Source organism: Labrus bergylta, chromosome 12, assembly GCF_963930695.1.
Source record: "Labrus bergylta chromosome 12, fLabBer1.1, whole genome shotgun sequence".
In the NCBI taxonomy this organism is placed as follows: Eukaryota; Metazoa; Chordata; class Actinopteri; order Labriformes; family Labridae; genus Labrus; species Labrus bergylta.
Genome location: NC_089206.1, coordinates 28,473,579 through 28,496,728, shown reverse-complemented (window position 1 = coordinate 28,496,728; position 23,150 = coordinate 28,473,579). Strand labels below are relative to the sequence as shown.

Below are 23,150 nucleotides of genomic sequence, written 5' to 3'. Positions count from 1 at the left end.
CCTTTAAATTTTGTATAACAAACAAAGTTAGATCTTAAGAATGTTTGACGTTAATAGACAATGTACTTTTTTGTTAAGTTGAACCTGAAACCTAATTTTATTTGTTATTTGGCTGCCCCTTTTGTGGGGTGCAGATGGACTAGCGGTTTGGTCGTGCCCCATGTAGAAGGCCTATAAGTGGGCTGCCCAGGTTGAAATCTGTCCTATTGAGTAAAGGTAATAAAGCAGCTCAAAAACAGAAAAGAAAGAAACAGATTCAGAATAAAAACTCCAGATGTGCTGTTTTATCAACATAGAAAAAATTATACTGGTAGAAAAATGTACGCACAGTGAGTACATAGGATTCTGGCTGGCGGCACCTCTGTGATAGACGAGCAATCGTCTGTGCTGTTGGCTTGTGGTACACACTCACACACACACACACACACACACACACACACACACACACACACACACACACACACACACACACACACACACACACACACACACACACACACACACACACACACACTAAACCATGTAAAAACTGTCCTGAGCCACATGACATTGAGTGTTTGTCAGCTTGTGTTATTGTCATTGAGAGTAGTGACATAGAACGAACCAGTGTCAGCATGGTACGTATATGTACTGTCTGTGTGTTTGTGTGTGTGCGCGTGCATGCAGTGTTCCTAATTGATCTATTTGGCAGGTCAGGCGTTATGGTGGCTGCACGCCAGCTCGTTCACAAATCAATGATCATTCTACTTAGGTGAATTTTTTAAGGTAATGTGTTGATTTAGAAGGTTTTTAGAGTTTTTGTTTAAAGTTATTTTATTTTATTTTTTTAGTATGGACAGAAAGGGTAGCTGTTTCTTACTACCTCCTTAAAGGCTTAATTGTGAGCTTTGTAGCTGTAAAAATGATTTTTTTAATTGAACATTTATCATTCAGATGTATAGAACATAGACTGTATATATACTGTATGTACAGACTATAGCAAAATAATGCGAAAGGGTTCAAATCTTATGTCGACCGAAATATGAAAATAAAGGTTGATAGTTCACATCAGAGCTATGGTAGTGTTCTGTGTTGTATATGTTACTGTATTTCTTAATAATAGTTTCTGAGGATCTGGGGTTCTTTTTTTTTCATTTTTAGACTGCTATGTTGAGGAGTATGTGAGCATGTGCAGTTGCGTACATTTACCTTTGATATTCATTTATAAAACCTGTGAGGAAAAAAAAATGTCCCTAAAAAATTTAAATTACTCTTAAGTGCAAATTCTTCTTTTAGAGCGGACAGTGTTATTGCCATGTGTTCGCTTTACAAACCTTTGAGACTTGTAGCAATTTTTTTAAAAGTCATTCGTATACTCCACGGTGGAGCTTGAAACAGCATGCTTTAAAAGTAAAAAAAAAATGCTTTGTAAGCAGTGCTAATGTTTACTTTGTATGAAAATGTCAACCATCATTTTCTTCGGCGTTATCTCTATACACTTTACAAAAAGAGCAGGTCTAGACCGTACTCTGTTGTATACATAGACCATTAATCCACCATGAGCAAGACACTCTGCAACACTTAATCAGGAAGAGTGGAAAGAAAAAAAAAAGGGGGCGTTTAAGTAGGCAGAAACCTTGGAAGTCTTGGGCTTGGGAGGTGGAATCGATAGAAATGCAGAGGATAGGATGCTTATAGATGATGATGATGATGGATAAATGATTCCCCCCTAAAGTATTTAGTCAAACTCAAAATAAACTTAAAGAAGAAACTGTTACTGAAGTTATCATATTTCTTTTTATCTTTAGTTTTCACAGAGTAAGATGAGCACAACAGGGACGGCTGTGGCTCATTGGTAGAGTCGTCTAACTGGAAGGGGAATTACATTAAACGCTGAATTGATTCTTCTGTTACAACTTACGACAGTACAGTGTAAATATGAGTGAAGAGTACTGTTGGACGGTTGAGCTCTTTATGTACAGTAGCAGCCTCTGCCATCAGTGTGTGAATGAGTGAATGTGACAGTGTAGTGTTAAAGTGTTTTGAGTAGTCAGAGGACTAGAAAAGAGCTATAAGCTCAAATCCATTTCAATACACAAACACATGATAACAGTTTCTAAACAAACCCTGTAGAAGCTAGCAGAACAACATTTTCTGTCAAATTTAGTACATGTAATATTACAGTCTATTGTCAGTCGACGTGGTCTTCATTACCCCTCTGCTAGTCAACAAATGCACATTGTTTATGAGGGGGAGTATGTATGTTTTACATAGTGCTGGGGCGGCTGTGGCTCAGTTGGTAGAGTCGTCGTGTCTCAAGACACTTAACCCCGACTTTTCCCCCTGCTGCTTCGTTGAATCCGTATGAATCTGTATGAATGATTCATAGCAGCCTCTGCCATCAATGTTTGAATGGATAGGTGTGACATGCGGTGTAAAAGAGCTTTGAGTAGTCAGAAGACTAGAAAAGGTCTATACAAGCTCAAATCCATTTCACTTAAAAATTCATATGTAGTTTGATTTATATCCCCCGGTTACAGCTGCAACCCTCCCTGTGTTGCATTCTGAGTGAGGGACACGCCCAATGCAAACAAGATGATGATTTTTCAGTGATATTTATGGTCTTGGTCTTGTCTAGTTCTCGCCCCGCCTGGTCTTGACTGGGTCTCTATCCCTTAATGTCTTGATCTTGTCTTGGTCTCAGAGCACTCTGGTCTCGAGTATGTCTTGGCCTCAGTTAGTGTGGCCTTGACTAGAACACTACCACATGATAATATGTGTTTCCACCAGCTTGCAACGCTGAAATGTAACGGTGAAATATAAGACAATGTATTCATTAAGCAAGTAAATGAAAACAAGTTTTCCACATTAAAAACAGCACAAAAAAAGCCTGACAGCCGTACTCCTTGGTGACAACTCACATGCAGCTGACATAACTTCACAAAGACAGATCATAAATACACAGTTGCTGAACAGAGGACATTTCTGACATATGTAGGCAGGAGGGTGGAACAGAAATGTATGATTTGATGGAGGCAGGTGTGTGTTCATGGGTGCTTTGAAGGCTCTTATCGAAGTGAATCAGCTCTGAGTCATGGTGCTTGATGACCTCAACAGGTTACCACCCAGCTACAGTAATAGCACACCAATCAGCTTACACAAGTTAACAATTAGGAGTGAAACAAAGCCTGGCCATTGTAGGAACATAACTATTTGGAAGGCACTAGAGTTGGCATGGTATGTTTGCTTCTCTCTAGTCTTTAAGGTCACGCCTCAATTTGATTTTCTGCTTGATGTTTCACAATCCAAGCTGTAATATCTTAGAACTTAGAATGCAAATGTTTTTTTACCTAGCTGTAGATTTTCTTTTCCTTCAACAGCATTACCACAAAAAACAGCACTCTGCATCCATGCTATAGCTCTGAGGTGTTATGCATCTTCAGCCACAACATCATTGAGAAAGTAACTGGAATAAATCCTCCCATCTAATTAATAGCTGCTTAGATATTTCAGTCTGGAGCAAAATTACATCTCAAACAAAGAAAAAACTGACTGTAAATGTATTTGTTAAACAAGGCAGGCATCAATGAAATCCTGTTGATGCATAAAAAGAAAAATGAATATAATTTGTGTGCATGTGATATTAGTTGTATGTTTAGGTTTCCAGACTTTCTCAGTACTTTTTTTCTTCCATCTCCTGTTCAACACCAACACTGATTTACTTGATTCTGAACACTAACCATTTTAACACTGATAGCTGTTGTTGTTGTTTTTTTATTTTAGAAAATGGAGGTGAGGAAGTGAAATAATATGAGATGAGATGAGATGAGATGAGATTCAACTTTATTGTCATTACACATATACAAGTATAGAGTAACGAAATGAGGTAGTATAGAGTAACGAAATATGTTACATAATCTAGAGTTACATAATATGTAAGCAAATCAAACTGATTGTGCAGAAATATTCAAATTCAGTTGTATGGTTCAATAGTATATTACTGACCGTATGACTTAGGTCTTTTAGTTTTGAGTGGAGCCCTGACTTTTTCTTTTTGGCATTATTTATGTTGCTTAAATGGTTACTGTTTCTGTTTTTCTACACTGCATTTCATTAAATTCAATTGGCTTCTTTTGTCTGATCATCCCCTATGACACAAGTGTGGTGTGTTTTTAGGATCATCAGAATGCATCTTTACCAAGGGCTCTGATTTCATACAGGTGTTCTTTCCCGAAATCCTTCCAGTAATAGTCAGTATTTCAAGTTCATAATGCTGCTGCTTCATGCAAACCTTGAGGTCTCAAACGCTGTCTGTTGAATTTAACCTTTTCTTACAAAGTGACAGCATTTATTGTCAGAGGTTTGAATATGGGTTTTCAATGAACACAATAGTTTGACCATGAAAGTTGCTTAAAAACATTGTGCAGGGTCATTTATGTGAAGAAAAGACATGAAGCAATTTAAGTATTGTCCCATGAGCATTAAATACTCGACCCCTGTCTTTACAATATCACACATCTGTGCAGAGAATCGAAAAAAAACAAGTGCTTTGAGTTTTTTGTTGCATCTTTCATCACTAGAAGTACACTGATTTACACGAGGCGGCTGTGGCTCAGTTGGTACTGTAAAGTCTTTGTCTCTCAAGGTCGAGGGTCCCCCGGCTCCTACAGCAACATGTCCGCTGTGTCCTTGGGCAAGTAACTTAACCCAGAATTCCTCCTGCTGCTTCGTTCGCGGCATATGAAATGTGTATGAATGGGATTAGTTACTTCTGATGGTCTCACTGCATAGCAACCACTGCCATGTGAGTGTGAATGTGTAGGTGTGACATTCAGTGTAAAAGCACTTTGAGAAATCAAGACTAGAAAAGTGCTATACGTGCTCAAGTCCATTTACCATTTACATCTTAAAGTAGAAGTCATGCACAGTTCCAGTAAATTTAACAACAGAATATGAAAACTCACGACTTGCCTCTGATAATGACCTTTTCAATCATCTCTATGGATCTTTTTAGAGTGAACAACTCATGATGGAGAAATCTTTTTTTGAATGGTTTCATGTCTTTCACAATGAAAATAGTTATGTTTTTAAATGTCGTTCTTGGACGTACCCAAACATTTACAAGATTCACTCATTCATTCCGTGCATGTAGATTTCAGATCTGATATTTTCATAATATTTCTTCCCTTTGCTTCTCTTATGTCTGTGTTGTACTCTGGCCGTAAACCAGACCAAAACATTCAGTTTGGATAAACTGGCTGCAACAAAGTTAACATTTTCTTTTTTTCCCACCCCTTCCTTCTCCCTGTCCCCCTAAATACAGGAAACAGTAGAATATGCCTTCCTGATCATTTTCACAATAGAGACATTTATGAAGATTATTGCCTATGGCCTGGTCATGCACCAAAACTCCTACGTCAGAAACGGCTGGAACATGCTGGACTTCGTCATCGTCATTGTGGGGTGAGTTCATAGTTTGAACATGAACATGCACAACTAAATAATATGGGCAAGTCAGAGCATAAATATCCTCTCAGACACACAGGTAAATCAATTATTTTATACACTTCTGCTAAAGTCATAGAAACAATAGTTAATACTGTCCCTCATTTTCACACACACACACACACACACACACACACACACACACACACACACACACACACACACACATTTCACAACCTTCTGCATTTGCATGGATCACCATATTATAATACTGTTATTGTTTTCCACAGCATGTCCTGTGGCATGAATACAGTGTTGGAGATGTTTAAACAGACACACACAAAAACACAAACACACAGCGTATGGTGTTGTTTCCTTATTTATTAGCTGGTATATTAAATTACTTTGACTTAGTCATATATAGTACACAGCAAACACAGGCACACACAGGTGCATGTATACTGAAACAAATACAAAGAGCTTTGTTCCTCTGTACTTTCATCTTTCATGGTCTGTTTTTGACCTGATATTTCTGTCACTGCTCTCTTCTACTCTTTTTTTCTTAAACTTATGTCTTCTTACTGTTCTTTCTCCCTCTCTCCCTCCAGATTGTTCAGTGTTGTTCTGGAGATGATAACCAAAGACGCTGACTCTGGTGGCCAGTCTGGAGGCAAACCTGGGGGCTTTGATGTAAAGGCCCTCCGAGCCTTTCGTGTTCTACGACCCCTTCGCCTTGTCTCTGGAGTTCCCAGTGAGTTAACATGGAAACATATCAAGTCACTTTTACTTCACACTTTCCCTTTGAGAGACAGATTTTCCTTCAAGCAGGCATGTTCTTATGTACACTGCTGATCTCAGATCTAACGTTTGGATAGGCCGTATTGGACTGGCATATTTAACTTCTCTCTTTCCTCTGTTCTTCTCAACACACACACACACACACACACACACACACACACACACACACACACACACACACACACATACACACACACACACACACGCACACTCGCACACACACACACTCTTATTGATGCTATAACCCCAGATGCAATCCCACTGCACAGCAAAAATGAAAGTCTGGTTTGGAAGAAAGAGAGACGCTCACATATGTGCACCAAACTATTACTGAATTTCCCACGATACAGAAAGTCTCATAACAGAATAATATGTTTTTCCATTTTTGCTATATAATGAATAATGTGTAATGTGTTCAGATATATTGAACTCTGTTCTTTCAACATCACTTAAACGTATTACCCAGTTGGGCAATAAGTCATAATCAGGATATATGAAATTCTGTAGTTTATTTTAAACAACTATGGCACACATGTTTACAGTAAGTCTCTCTCTAGGTGTAAAATGTGTTTTACATTTTAGGTTTTTGTTTCAACGTAAAAATTTAACAATAGTTATCTTTTATTGTTAAATCCTTTGTCTCTTAATTTTTTTAACAAATGAAAATTTAAGAATTGAGGTCTGTCTAGTGCCTTGTTCTGGATAATGACACACTTAAAGCTTTTCTTAGTAACAAGGTGAAAAATAATTTTCCTCACAAGGCACATTTGCGTTTACTTGAAGCAAAAGCGTCATTTCCTCATTCAGTTTGCACAAATCTGTAAATGCAGAAACTACAACTCTTTTTAACAAACATTTACTGAACATATCTGTACGTCAGTTAGTCAGAAAAAAATAATCCATTAACATTTTGATGTTAAATTCTTTGTTTATCTAAGACACAGAGTGCATGTAGCACTGTGGCTTCACCACAGTGTGATCACTTCTGGTGGTAACTGGTGCGTTTGTCACCAGTGTCTGGGACTTTGTGATTCTCTTTGGTGTGCAGAGGAACAGTCTCTGAGTGAGTGGGGTCAGTGGGATCTAGGACCAATTGAATTCAGTATTTCTCCATACAGTGTGTGGTTGAAATAGCTCACTTGGTTTCAATGTCTATAGGTCTCTTGTTGACCTTTTTTTGTAGGCACACTAAATAAGTTGTGTCATTTCCAGATCGAGCTGTGTCCGCACAACTTTTGGCTGCAGAAAACTTGATTTTATGGACTGTAGCGTTCTGGTACAGCAGTTGAGAAGTCTCTGTGCAGGACTGGTCTGGAGTTTCTTTGCTTATGAGTTGCAGTGGTCTACATAGAAGAGGAAGATAAGGTCGTGATGAGGTCTCAGGCTGAAATTGTTAGCCACAGTCAGATGTATCTCTGGAAGTCTTGAGTACTGTGGTCCATTCTCAGTGAAAAAATTAGGGGTGGCTTCATGAGCCAAATGGGCTTTAAGTTAATTTTGAGTAGACTCTATGTAGGATAGGATAATACTTTATATATCTGAAAGATTTCCCAAAAATGTAGTTCTAACTGACAGTGATCAAACAGATCTGTAATGACCTTTGCCCATGGTCTGCTTGGCATCTCATATGGGGATTGTGTTTATTTTTGTTGGTTAATATCCATTGACCTGTAAGTTACACACATGGCTTGACATATTTTAACATTGTTGTAGTGCTCAAAATGAACAATGTCTTACAGTTAATTGGTTTTCAAAAGTATTTACAATCTATCAGAATTTAACACAGTCTCAAATATCAAAGCTACACATTTCACACACACAGATCAAAAGGAGATTCAGACAATAATGCTAGTTTTGTCGGAAGTGACAGGTGAAGGGCAGAGGAGACTGCAGCAGCTGAGATTTAAAAGCTGTGATGTCAGGCTTGATCCAATCAGGAATCAGTAATTTCAGTTGCACTGTTCAATCAGAGGCAGCACCTGTATCAGCACCTGATTTACAGAAACACACACACACTCACTATAGCAGAGGAATTAAAGCTGCACATATAATAAACATGATCAATCACCAATATGACACAGGGTCATAACATATCACTGCACGTTCACCCCTGAAAAATATTCCCTTTTGATAAATGATGAAATCACTTGATGCTTTTGATTTGTAATTTGGTCATCCCTGGGGCATCATCAATGTTTTCCCTCTTTGGTTGCACAGTTGATTACGTTGAGTCTCTCCTCATAAATTGATCAAAAGTATCTTCCAAAAATAAAATGAACATTCAGGATGATAGCAGCATGTTTTTTGATAACACTTCACAGCATAATTCTTTGGAGCCTTTTGGGCGCACTCAGCATGACCAACTATTCAATTTTTAAAGGTTTTATCAGCTTTTTGCGTACACGTCTGTATTCTCCTGCTGCTTTTCTTTATCTAGGTGGCATCTTAGATTAGTAATACCCTGGGTACACGTGTATATCCCTGTCTATAACTTTGTGCTCTCCCTAACCTTGTCTTCTGTGTGTTTGCAGGTTTACAGGTGGTTCTAAACTCCATTATTAAAGCCATGGTTCCCCTGCTTCACATCGCTTTGCTAGTCCTCTTTGTCATTATTATCTACGCCATCATCGGCCTGGAGCTCTTCATTGGCAAAATGCATGCAACGTGCTATCTGATAAAAACAGGTATGATAGTCTAAAGACTCAATGTTGTTTTGTTCTGATTTTTGTTAGAGCCCGGCTGATTAATCGGCCAGCCAATATATATGCTAATATTAGCCAGCCATCGGCCAGCTAATATTAGCATATCCAGTGACTATCCGTATCAGCTAATTTTATCACAGAAATGTGCCCAATATTACTAGATTTATTCACCAGTCAAAAAGCATTTCATTTAAGTAATATTGTATTACATTAGCAGTTATCTTTCACCAGCAGAGTGTGATATATGGATTACAACAAGCATTATCACTCTCCAGAGTGTCAAGTGGTGACACACACCAGTTGAGTGACCATCTTGTCTTCATTATATATCTTTTCCACAAGTGTTTGATAACTGCATTTGGGGGATCAACGCAATAAATGTGTGTGTATATCTATCACTATCTATCTCCACAGATCGAATATAGAAGATATCGGCCGATTTATTGTTATCAGATTTTTTTTCTCTACCCAATATCAGTATCAGCCCAAAAAATCTCTTATTGGTCGGCCCTAATTTTTGTTTTAATGTTTTCCCTTTTGTATTAGCTTTCAGATATGCTTTAGTTACATTACCGCTTGAAAAATGTTGTTCTTCACAGAAATAGGACTGAATCCCTGAGCATGGATGAGAACATGTACCTTGTCTATGAATGAAAGCAAGCTGCTGAAAACGGACAGACCAGCAGATGGTGGATTAAATCCAGTAATTAAATGACTGATATCTAGCTAATATGTAAACAGGCTTGACCTTTGCTCTTGCATTGCTTGCAATGAGGTAGAATTATTCAAGAAAATAAGGATCAACTGACGGATGGTTGTCATAATGAGCTTCAAGCTTCAAAGGAATACTCTAACCATTTTTTATATAGTGTCACTTTTACTGTTTTAGATGCTCACTCCTTTCACCTAATCTTCCCCCTTTCCCTGCTCTTTCCTGCTATGATCTGTTTGTGCTTGAATGTCATTGTTGAGGGAAGTCAAGAGGTCAGGTTACAGGAAGACCGAAGCTTACTTTAATCCCTTCTTGCTTGCGTCTGTTCCGTTGGCCTTGAGAAAGGCACTTTGTGTTTTTTAACTGTTTGCTGTTATAGGAATGGGGGTGGGGGGCACGTGTCTACAGCCCAACAATATTTGATGCATGGTTTGTGTGTCTTTTTGTGTGCATGTATTTATGTGTTGTGGGTCAACTTATTATGAGCTCATCTATACTGCATATACTTTTAAACTTAATTTAGAAGCGCAGGCTTTGATTTACTTGAGCAACAACATTTATTTTCATCTCCAAAGCCAGCAGAAGTTCTTCTTATGATCTTATCATTTTCTCTGATGGTTAAATAAAAGTTGCAACAGGACAAAACCCATAGCAACAAAGCCCACCTCTGAAGACAAAGATGGACTGCTGACCCATGTGGTTGTTGATATAGCCTAAATCAGTGTGTATGATGATCTTATGGAGATACAAAAATACTAATTACAAGATTTGGATTTCAATGCAAAAGGAGCAGATTGTATTAGTGTAACCACATTAGCGTTAGTTAAAAACAGAAAAATAGAGATACTTCTGAAATAAATTACAAATCAGTGCCAAGATGCTTAGAGAATTGTTAGGCTTTAATATTTAAAATATGTGTGTCTTTAAGTAGTATGCTTTTGTTTTTATGTCATATCAGTGTATCCCTGTTGGTGACACTACTCTAAAGAAAATAAACCATAATTTTAGGTAAAGTTATATACAACATAGAGCACTTTTGAAGTGTTTAAAGTCATGGGATTATTATTGTTAGTATTAGTATTATTATTGTTACTTTTTTTTAAAACACTGGCATTATTCTGATTCTGTGCCCCCAGGTGCCCTACCAGAAGAAGAGTCCACTCCATGTTCGGTATCGGGGCACGGCCGTCAATGTCTGCTTAATGGCACAGAATGTAGAGAGGGCTGGCAAGGCCCCAACAACGGCATCACCAACTTTGACAACTTTTTGTTCGCTATGCTCACTGTGTTCCAGTGCATCACCATGGAGGGCTGGACCGATGTCCTCTACTGGGTAATCTCTCACAATGCATTAAAATGACTTTGTGGTGCCCAAATTGGGTATCATTTTTGGTAAATAAGTCCATGTGACGCTCTTGTTCAGAGATTCATGGTTTGCATATTACAGATCATGTGAGACATTCAATTTTATTGTAAATATTCTCAATTAAAGGATGGTATACCATTTCTCTCCAAGTCTTTCTGCTACAAGTGACATAAGCTTGACTCAAGGCAATTCACTTTTTACATCAGCAATGAAGTAACCGTCATTTCTACGATGTAAATAGAATGACATTCAAAGATTATATGTCTCATAAAGGACACGATAGCTAAAATGGTATCTTATGGTAAACTGCAAAGTTTACATAGCTGTCTGATTTCTACATGAATCATACTTAATGAGTCCATTTGAAGTAAAAGCTCAGATGATATTCTTGCTACTGTTTCTACCCTAGATACAAACTGGCCTTATCTATCAGCTTCTCAGAAGTAAAAAATTACCAACCGCCTTTAATTACCCACAACAATCATCATTCAAGCTTAACTCAGAATGAGTTTACATCACAAGCCACCCACATCCTACCTCTTCTTAATGGTGAAGACCCTTTTCCATTGAATTATCAACCTCTCACCCAGCTTCTCTTTCTCTGTGGTCCTCTCTGCCTTTTCTTTCCCTTGCACTCTTCACAACCCATACAAATGTATGGTTACTATGGCGATCCATAATGTAGTGACCAATTTTAACAAACCCAATATTGTTTGGAAAAGTCACTTGAGGGATGAATGTGGAAGCTTTCGTATGCATGCTTAGCTCGAAGAAATGACCACAGTCTATTGATGTTGTGATTTGGATATTTCAATCCATTTATTTTTAAATACTTCTTATCAATAAAGGAAAATATGATGAACCACTGTCTATAAATAAAAAAACAAATCCGTTGGAAGCGTTAACTCCGACCGGCTGACACGGTAGAAAAAGTGTTTGCCTCCATTCAATCACCTGTCCCACCTCACCTGGAGCCTTGCTTTAACCACAGCATCCGCCCAGGCTACACATAGTGCCCAGTAGAGGGCCAACACACACAACCATAAGGAAAATACCATGACACAAAACAAACACATAATTTTGCTCCAACACATGCTAATATTCATGCTAAAATGGAGAACGAAGGACATGCTACAAGCCTGCTATGAGGGATACATAGATGGATGGATACACTGACTTAACTTTTCCTTCACACAATAAATTGAGTATAGGATAATGTGGGTGGCTGAGTCAAAACTTTGTGTCACCTCAGCAAGGCCAGCTTTTGTGTGTGTGTATGTTTGTGTGTTAGTTCCTTCACTCATTTTTGACTCAGTTATCTCTCACATTGTGCCCTCTGGTGTTCACATTTCCTACTCTTGTTTAATTTGAATCACAGACATGAAAATTTTATTAAAATGACTGCCAGTATCAGTCTCTCTCTATTTATATCAATTTATTCATCGATCAATCAGTCATACAATCATCACACTTACATACAAAGCAGGTATAGACCTTGGGCCAGCGGTTTAACTCAGTGGTTAGAGCATTTGCCCCTATGTACAGAGGCTATAGACCTCATCCCCTCTGCCCTTCACTGCATCTCTCCTGTGGACATTTCCTGTCTCTACTTTTTTATCATATTGTTTTCCCTGAAGAACAAGCACTGGGCAACAGTTGCAACCATTTTTTTGTGGGTAAAGGACAGACAAAGAAAGAAAAAAATTAAAACATTTAGTTTGGTAGTATTATTGTTTTCTGCCCTCAGTCTTGTTTTCTCTTCTATTTAATAACTTTTAACAGCATGAAGCATTATGAATATCACAATAATGGGATCCAAAAATACATATACATTTAATTCTTTCTATCGATCAATCAATCTTTATTTTTAGAGAATTTCATAACAAATTTAACCTCTGGACCTCCTTGTTATATTATTGTACAGAGGCCCCCCTGCAGTTATTCATCATGAGCACAGCACTAATCAACATTTAGCAAAGTAACAGTGGCAAGGAGAAGACTGCGTTTTAACAGGAAGAAACCTCAAGCAGAACCAGACTCATGGTGAACACCTTCTGCTGTGACTGTGCAGCAGAACAACTACAGCAACCAAAATAACAAACCAATAAAACAGATGTATGACTACATTGCCAGTTATAATTGTAAAAGCATTCATAGTAATAGCAATAATGTTGATTATAGCTGTTGAAGTGAAGTCGTTCTAAGATTCACATCCACATTTATAATAATGATCACAGACTTAACACCTCTATTAATAGATGTAGCAGTGGGAGCGGGTCCATACCAGCAGGCTGTCTGCTGAAAAGATCCAAGAAAACCTTTAAGACAAGGGGACTCGGGAACTCCCGGGAGATGTGTGGTAACTTAAATGGTACATGAAGACCTAGATTTAGTGACATGCTGTAATAGATATAAATGCATACTGATAGAGATAGCAAGGGAGCGACAGGACCTCATCGTGCCAGGTCCCCAAGAAGTCTAAGCCTATAGCAGCATAACAAGGAGCTGGTCCAAGCCTGAGCCAGTCCTAAATAAAGCTTTGTCCCAAAGGAAAAATATAAGCCTGCTCTAAAGTAGAGAGGGTGCTAGCCTCCTGCTAATCACTGTTAGATGATTCCAAAGAAGTGGGGCCTGATAACTTAAAGCCCTACCTCCCATAGTCATTTTAGAGAGGTACAAAGGTGAAAGATGATGTCCTTGAAAGTTGTACTTTTGTGAATACTTTAAAAGACAAAATCACAACCCAAATGGGAATAAAACTGACAAAGCTCAATGAAGACATTTACCAGAAATTTGCACAATAAGAAACTGAAATAGGAGAGCAAAATGACTGGACAAAAGCCACTTTTCCAGGTACTGAAGAAAAGACTGATGGAGTAGTGAAGCAAATTGTGCACTGCATATAGTAAAGAGCAAAATACGATGATGGACAATTTGAATGACTTGGAGTTAAGGTCTAACAAACAATCCTTGTATATACAACGTACAATACAGAGGAGGATGCAGAGTTAAACAACAACTCAGCTGAAGAGTTTCTGGAAAAGTGGCTTCGAGAGGAGTTTTCAGTTTACTCAGACCTCCAGGTACAGCATACTTACAGAGCTCTGGCCCCATAACAGGTCAATCTCCACTGTCTATCGTCACACACTTTCAGCAGATCAGCAGCAGTTGTGTTATGTTGACTCAAGAGTTTTGGGTCTGTATCAGTTAACTAGAGTTTGTTGAGGGGCGGCTGTGGCTCTGTGGTTGAGTCAGTTGTCGGTTTGATCCCCATTTGAAACAGTCCTAGAGCAAGACACTGAACCCTTAATAGCGCTCACTGTTCACTTCTGTGACCTATAGTGTTAAGCACGTTAAGTTGTCAGAAGACTAGAAATGCACTTAGTCCAAGTCCATTTGTAATGACACAAATAGTCATATCAGAATCATCTTTATGCTTACACATACACACACAAGGAATTTAACTTTGGTGAATTGATTCTGATTCTGATTCTGATATGCTACTTTATATGCATTTGTAACATTGATGCATTTTTTATTTTTTAATAATGTAGAAAGGCAAATATTTGCATAATTTAGACATTTAAATGTTTTCTTCACTCCCTGTGCTTCTTTGCAGATGAATGATGCAATGGGCTTTGAACTGCCCTGGGTCTACTTTGTCAGTCTGGTCATCTTTGGATCCTTCTTTGTTCTCAACTTGGTTTTGGGAGTGTTGAGTGGGTAGGTTTTTGAGTTTGTCTGTACGTGCTAAATGTGTTTTATTCCCAGTGAAATTGTTCTTTTATTATTGTTTAACTTGTTAATTTTATGACATACATAGTATTGTCTGACTCAGTTAGTGTGATCTGAACTTTCCAGAGAGTTTTCCAAAGAGCGAGAGAAGGCCAAGGCTCGGGGAGATTTCCAGAAGCTACGGGAGAAGCAGCAGTTAGAGGAAGACCTGAAAGGCTACCTGGACTGGATCACCCAGGCTGAGGACATTGACCCGGAGAACGAGGAGGAGGGGGATGAGGAGGGAAAGCGTAACCGTGAGTTAATTAATCTGATTTGTCCCTCTGTGTTTGTCTGAGGCAAGAAATTAAGAATGCAAACCAGATGGAGAGCTACTGAGCCTTAAGTTCTTCTGCCTCAAATGATGATGTGGGTGTCTTCTATGATAGTCAAAGGAGGTAGGTGAAGTGGGGACAAAACATTACTAAACAGCCTGTTGTTATTCAACTCTGAAAAGCTAAGTCATGCTTTGTCTTTAATCCGTTATGAAGGGAATATGTAGGGCATCTCGAACAAATCACCCTGGCTCAGCTGTCACTGTTGGAGAAGCTTTAAATAAGAGCCCCTTTAAAAAAATGTTTTGTTGCTGTGTAAAATGTGAATACAAACAGAATGTGATGATTTTCAAAACAATGAAACCCCATTTTCAATAAAATAATAGCACAAAGACAACAAATCAAATGTTTAAATTGAGAACTTTTCTATGTCTTTGGACAATTATATTCCCACTTTGAATTTGATACCAGAAACATTTGAATACAAGCTGTGACATGGTCATGTTTAACCTCTCTGTTGCATCACATATTCTTTTAACATTAGTGTAAGCATTTGGAAACTGAGGAGACCAATTGCTGTCAATTTGAATGAGATTATTTGAGGGCATTATAAAATGTAATCCTACATGAAGCAAGTATGGTAAAAAAATTCACAAAGGACATGACAAGTTAGAACTGCAGGAAGGCCTGTTTATCACCCAGGCTCTTTTACTACAGAGCCATCATGTTGTCATATGTGCAAAATGTTGTTGGTATTGTCTTGCTGAAATGAACAACAATCATAATCTACTTGGCAGCGTATGTTGCTCTTAAACCTCACTTCTTCCACACCAGCCTGTCTTGCCTCTTTTCTATTTCTTCCACACAGTGTGTTTCTGTGGACTTAGATCCTCAGCAGTTTGTTTGATTAAATTACATAAAAACAGAACTCCAGTTTTAATTAGATTTCACCCTTGAGCTGTTTTACAGCAGCTGAGTCGCATGATGAAGAAGTTTAATGTTAATAACATGGCAAATGTGAAAGCAATCACAAGTTGAAGTGTTAAAAGAAATAGGGCATATCCAGGACAGATAGAAGAGGAGTGCTTTTGAGCACAGTGTGTCTGCCACAGTGAACAGGAATGGGAGGGGCAGAGCCGGCAGACACTGTGCACTTATTGATTGATCACACGTCATCTCTCCGCAGAAGGCAATAAAAAAAAACACACAATACAAACATGAGGCCCCCCAGAGTCGATGAGGCCCCACACACAGCATGTGTTCTGCATGTAGGAAGAGACAGTACTGTTTATCCTCCAGTTGGTCAATGCTTTGTGGCCTCTGCTGACAGGCGTGATGTCCACACTGCCCACGTGGCTTGTTTATTTGTGGCTGTCGGATGAGTGTTTATGTCATTGTGCGCATGGCATAAAACTGGAGCATTGTTTGTTTGTGTGTGTATCTGAGATCAGCATGGAATCAGATTTATTTCAGAGGACTGGTCAGTCACCAATCACAGCGGAACAGGCTGAAGCCGGCCGATTCCGGTCATGAGCAGGCTGATTGGTGCGCCTCTATTAACAACTGTTTTGTTCATTAGCTTGTGAGTCTTCTGATTGCTAATATCATCTATTTTGAACCGCAGTGTTTGTTAACTTTAAATAGAGCACATAAAAACCTTGATCTATTAGGGTGTGTGCCAGATACAGTAGTTGTTTTACTGGCAGAAGACTGCAGCGTGCTGGGAGCACTGGGTTCGGGCACTTGTGCAGTAGGAGGAAAAGTATTGCACATTATCTTGATTTCTTTGACAAATATTTAAAAAACATGATTTCAGTTGGATCTCCTCTGTTCTTTTCTGTACCTGAGCAGTGTTGTAAATTAGGGTTCTCCCTAATAATGTGATGATATAATTTATGATGATATCATATTAAAAACTGAAAATGATCGTCTTTCACCCCACCATACAGAACTAGACAGTGTAAAGACATGTCAGCAACAATCCCACATTTTCCCAATGTGTTTAGGGCTGGGCTGAGAATTTTGTTTGTCAGGTTTGCTGTTTATCTTCATTTGATACATTTTGTTAGAGTTTGTGAGTATGTGTCTATTCTTTACATGGTGGTTTATGTAGGTACTCTTATTTTTATGGAGTTTTAATAGAGTTGTAATCCACTCTGTCTTATTTGCAATGAACTAACTGGCAATGTGGACTAAAACATTGCAAGTTAGATAAAAAGTATACATTGTTAAGTACTTTAAATTGTTACTTTGAACATACATCTTCTTTTTGTGCCATTGAAAAAATAAGCTAATGTATCCATTATCTTTCGTGATAAAGTAGATATGAATGATTGGTGAAAGGGTAAATAATTTATATTTATTTGTGTGAGTTTGTGTGCAAGTCACACTTCAGGCCACAGTCAATACCCCAGTTTGGCCACCCCAGTCAAAAAGGTCTGGAACTGTGGCATTGCTTGAACAAAGAAGTCAACATCAATACTTCATTAAGAAAAAAAAATATTTACAGTAAATGCTTGAAAACCCTTTTACAACAGTGCATTTGCAGTATAAATTTACTTACAGGGTCTATTTAGTTACTCGTTTTTGCTTTTGCTTATAGCCACTTCTACAGTGCCTTGAAACCATTCAGTGTGAGCTCAGTGTATTAACCTCTGTTTTTTATATTCTCTAAGCTGTGGTCCATACTCTAACAACATCTGTTGTTGTTGGCAACTAAACTCCTGAACTGAAACACTAACCTCTCTCCTTTAGTCCGCCAGTGTCTGTGTGCCTTGTTAATAGATGTCTGTAGAATGCTGCTTATATAAAGTTGTTTTGCCCCCTGTCTCTAACTTCTTTCTTCTTATGAGTTACACAAGTCTTGTTAATTTCTTACAACTCCCAGCATCGTTTGTATAGTTAACCCCCCAACAATAAAGAAGAATATATTTAAGCGTGACCAAAACTGGACTGAATGCTCACTTTTTCTCAACTATGTCCAAAAATATGGAGTGAGCAGGACAACTTAGATTGCATGCTCTCTGCAGAACAGTGTGATGACATGAATTTAAACTACCTCAAACATCATTGGCATTTCTTCACTGCACTCACCTTTACTAAATACCTGCCATACATTTTCTGTTATATCTGCCATGGATAATATTATCTATCATTATTTTCTACTATGACACCTAAGTTCTATGAATCTTGTTGGAAATATCAGTAAATTGTGCTGTTATTTTTTTTATCTTCTTGTCAGTGATTCTGCAGCGTGTAATGATTGTTTTTTTAATAACTAGTTCCTATACTGTATAGTCTCAAGGACTTCTCTTTAATTTTATGTGCCCATCTCTTATGCTAAGAGTGAACAAAACAGATGAATTTTACTTTAGTAGGGAAACCTCTAGTCTATATTTGGATTCTGCAGTCAGTCTGGTATGCTAAAAGGAGTTAGTTTTTCCAGTAACACTTTACAATACTGTTCAGCTGACTGCTGATAATCATGTATTAATGCTTAATTTATGCCCAGATAATCACGAGTAAATGTATGATTAATGAAGAACCAAGCCATGCATTTAACAGCAACTATATGATTAACATCCTGTAGTAAGTCATACATGAGTGACTTACTCGTTTGGTAAATGGTGAATGGACTTGAGCTTGTAGAGTGTTTTTCTAGTTTTCTAACTACTCAAAGTGTGTTTACATTGCAGGTCACAGTCACACCTACACATACCCATTCACACACTGATGGCTGAGACTGCTGTGTAAAGTGTCCACCAGTGTTAGCTAATCCCATTCATACACATTTATACATTTATACATTAATCCAAAGCCATGGATTTCAACGAGGATTCCCATGATGAGTTTAGGATTGTACCCCACCAAGTCCCAAGATGATTGTAAATTTGAAAAAACAAATTGATGATAATTTCAAACTAATACTGATAATGATTTCACCTTTAAGACAATGGCCATAGCAACAATAATGAAATAAATACAGCTAGCTATACACAGTTAAACTGAGTTAGAAGCCTGAATACCAGCCATGACTTTAGGAATAATTATAAAATACAACTTGGGCACATGCTATACAGAGGGTGATTTTTTTTCTTATAACGCACACTCCAGATAAAGCCTGAGTGAATGAAGTAGCTGTTTGCATTCACACAGGCAGCTTCTCCTTAAAATATCAGGAGTTTTCTGCATATATGAAAGCACTATCCCTATGTTAATCATATAGTTTCTCATCAATGAATGGCTTAGTTCTTCATAACTCGTGATTAACTGGGCATCAATTAAGCATCATAAATGTAAATAAACAGTATTGTAAAGTGTCATGGTTTTTCTCTCCTTACATGCTAACTGTGTACTGTGTCAGAGTCGTTTTTATTGCAGTTGTCTCTTGTTGTATATTCCCTCTCTTATTGCTGTCTATTGACTCAATGCTTCCTCTACTGTCTGGCTTTGTGAACTGCATGTTGGTAAACACCAAGGGGTCACGCTGGCTGACCTCACTGAGAAGAAGAAAGGAAAGTTTGGCTGGTTCACGCAGTCCACAGAGACACAGGGTAAATGTGTTTCTGTGTGTATGACTTGCTGGGCAGTTTTTTTCTTGTTGCCCAGTCCATTGGAACAGTTCACCTCCGCTTTGCATGTGCTTTTCATTTTCGTCTTTTTGCGTCCTTTGTTTCATTCATCCATGTATGAATTCTCATCATAAGTACCTAGCAAATATTATCCATTATCTCAGTGGAATAACATTGTTTACTAGGGGTAAGAAAGGCCAAATGGCTGGTGAAATAAGTGAAAACTCTTGCACTTTAGATCAGATGAGGGCTTGGTCGGGTGGGGTTGGGGGAATCAAATGTCCATTATATATATATATATATATATAGAGAGATGTGATCTCTGTGAAATGAGCAGCAGCGTCTTTTCATCACGCTTCAAAGTGTAAGGAAAATGTGGCTTTGCTTTTGTTGTGTGATGGGGCACTCACACAACAGAGGTTGATGGAAATCTATAAAATGATTAGATTTTTAGAAAAGCAAATACACAGAAGCTCATGTTCAGTTGTACCCAACACATTTTGTTAACTACATTTGAAAGCGATCAAGGCACTCTGCAGTAGCTGTACAAACATGGAAGGCCTGGTTTCAAAACCCTTTTCTTGATATTATCAGCACATTTTAATTTACATATTCTTAAATAATCATGGAAGGTCCATAACATGTTTGAATTAAAGACCAGGTAATGAAAATGTGTTTTTCTGCCAGAAAAAGTAGTTTAGCATGTGTTTTTTCTTGTGACAAATACTCTCCTAAAAATTACACCATCCTGAAACATATTTTGTAGTATAGAAATTCAACATTTTCAGTTAATCTCATTAATATATTTAATCTGGGTCAGAGTTAAACAGAGTTATACGAGTATTTGTGTACAGATCCCATATCAGATCATGCTCATATTGAATGCCTTTCATTTTTCACTCAAAAACGTGACATTGAATGCATGTACAGTATATTTTGAATATACTGTATAATGTAACCGTGTGACCATAAAACAAATGTATTTTGCTCCATACTGACATGCAGACCTGGACCAATTAGTTTGGGCAAATATTTCAAAACCACATATATCAGTATCAAACACTCACTACAACAAACTTTTTAATCTGAGTATTAGCATTTGTATTTTGAGTGTGTATCCAATTCAAAAACAGATATCAAAAATGACAAGATTGATTCATAATGTCCAGTTTGACTCAGGTCTGGCAGCATGTCCTTACTGTGACTTGATTCATGCAAAACCCTGAAACTCATCATTTTACAGTGTTCATTAAGTTGGTTTCACAAAGGACCAAATCCAGGAGTCAATCTCAAATGGAATTTAGTCTGTCTTTTTATTTGAGAGAAAAGACGTTCTGTAATTAAAGGTGCACTATGTAGTTTTGGTAGAGAAATGTTCAAGTTGGAGAAGTGTACAGATTCTGCGGTATATGTTCATAACTCTATATACAAACTGTCCTCAGAGGAAAATGTTGTCCCTGTAACACTGTTTGAAGGTAAAATGCTACACGAGAAGTTATGAAGGGGGGGTCCGCAACAGTGAAACCATAACTCTCCTGGTAGCTTTTTAGCTCCAAACAGTGTTCAGGGACCCATTTTTTATTTTTTATTTTTAAAGTAAAGTTTGTGTTTTCAGTTCAGAAAATATTGCATAGAATTGTTTCCCTTCTCCATCTTTCATATTTCACTCCATAGTGTACCTTTAAGGAAAAACCTTGAATCAGTGAATTGTGTCAGACTTTTAGATGGAGTCATGCACATGCATTTTTTGTACTAAGAATCAACAACTACAATCTTGGGCCTCATTCCCCAACCATTTAGAGAAAGACATTTCTTCTTAAAACCCACTTACACAGTTTTCAAGAAGATTCTGACATTCACCAAAGTTTTATAACTGGAAACACTTAAAAGCACTCTAATGCACATTTGAGTGATGAAATATGACAGGGAAAAATCACATGTTATTGTGTTTTCCTTAAATGTGCACATCTTTATTTTTTGACTGACCAACAGTACTGCGTATGCATATCGGGCCTCATTCACCAATATCCTCCTGAGTTTTTTCTTCAATTTTATTTAAAGATCCTAATGAAAAGTATCAAGTAAATCATGTTCAATGTTTTTTTTTTTTTTTTTCTGTATATCAAAGAAATTGGCTTCAAACATATTGAATCAACCTGGAACCAAGCCGAGCCAAAAATGCATCGTAGTTCATAGAAAAGTCCAATGTTGTGTCAAATTTCTGAGAGCCAAATTTCCTTGATCCTCTTTGTTGACTTGACACCTTACCATCTCCTTTATCATAACTTTGTTTTGTTTGTGTTTGTTAAACAGCAAGCATACCCACTAGTGAAACAGAGTCAGCGAACACCGAAAATCACAATGGAGGGGAGGAAAAATCTCCCTGTTGTGGACCCCTGTGGTGAGTATGACTTTATTCATACAGTAGCAAATGACCAGAGGTATACTTCTTATTATTGATAGACTCAAGGCTAGTGGATGGACACAATGGCATGTCAAAAATTATAACTCAAACACAAAGTGCACCTGTCGTTGCCCTATAAAGTTGACTCATCTTTTATTCTCCCCAGTCAAAAAATTACTAAGTCAAAATGCAGGTTAGTACCTTGGTAGCTCTATCCTGGTACTGTATGAAACAGCATGGTTAGATGCCTTTTTCATTCGTTTTTTTCAACTCACCTTGCATGCCTCAATGTTACCTCATATTTGAACTTTGCACCCTGATCCCGCCTTGTTAACTCAACTTAATCAAAACCCAGTTACTTTTTGTCCAGTGTTCCAGTTTATTGTGTTTCATTGTATTTCACTTCACTACATTTGTAACTGCTTCAAACCAAATACATTTAACCTTCAAATTCAGAAAATGAACTCCAAATTGAGGGGAAAGTTATTTGTTTTTTAGGAATAAAAATTACTACAAGTTTTTACACTTAAACTAAACACTTTGGCATGTTGGTGCGTCTATCCTTACCTTTGTTTCTGAAGTGGACATTTTTTTGTTGGTCAGTCGTCAGGGGCGACGTTGGAACCGCTTCTGCCGCAGGAAGTGTCGTACAGCAGTAAAATCTGTGACATTTTATTGGCTCGTCATACTTTTGGTGTTCCTCAACACTCTCACCATCGCTTCCGAGCACTACAACCAGCCAGACTGGCTGACTGAAGTACAGGGTATCTATTTCTTTCTATTCTGTTCTGGTAACAAAACTTATATTTAGTTAATATTTATGTAACTTTGTAACTGTATAATCATTCCTGATTTAAGTCTTTTCTCTTTCAGATGCAGCCAACAAAGTTCTCTTGGCGATGTTCACCTTGGAGATGCTCGTGAAGATGTATAGTTTGGGGCTGCAGGCCTACTTTGTGTCCTTGTTTAACCGCTTTGACTGTTTTGTGGTGTGTGGAGGCATCCTTGAGACAATCCTAGTTGAACTGGCGATCATGTCTCCACTGGGTATCTCTGTTTTCCGCTGCGTACGTCTCCTTAGGATCTTCAAGGTTACACGGTGAGCAACAAACGGGCAACTGTTT

General features: G+C 37.9%; 1 protein-coding gene across 1 annotated transcript in view; it reads left to right on the top strand.

Moving 5' to 3' along the window:
* The window catches only part of cacna1db (calcium channel, voltage-dependent, L type, alpha 1D subunit, b), a 74,317-nt gene that overhangs the window by 23,051 nt on the left and 28,116 nt on the right, over positions 1 to 23,150 (top strand). The window contains exons 4-13 of the mRNA XM_065961747.1: positions 5,303 to 5,442; positions 6,033 to 6,175; positions 8,754 to 8,906; positions 10,773 to 10,969; positions 14,622 to 14,725; positions 14,864 to 15,033; positions 19,530 to 19,604; positions 21,936 to 22,023; positions 22,630 to 22,790; positions 22,900 to 23,125. Of these exons, the coding sequence (XP_065817819.1) occupies positions 5,303 to 5,442; positions 6,033 to 6,175; positions 8,754 to 8,906; positions 10,773 to 10,969; positions 14,622 to 14,725; positions 14,864 to 15,033; positions 19,530 to 19,604; positions 21,936 to 22,023; positions 22,630 to 22,790; positions 22,900 to 23,125 (1,457 nt within the window). The remainder of the gene's footprint in view (positions 1 to 5,302; positions 5,443 to 6,032; positions 6,176 to 8,753; positions 8,907 to 10,772; positions 10,970 to 14,621; positions 14,726 to 14,863; positions 15,034 to 19,529; positions 19,605 to 21,935; positions 22,024 to 22,629; positions 22,791 to 22,899; positions 23,126 to 23,150) is intronic.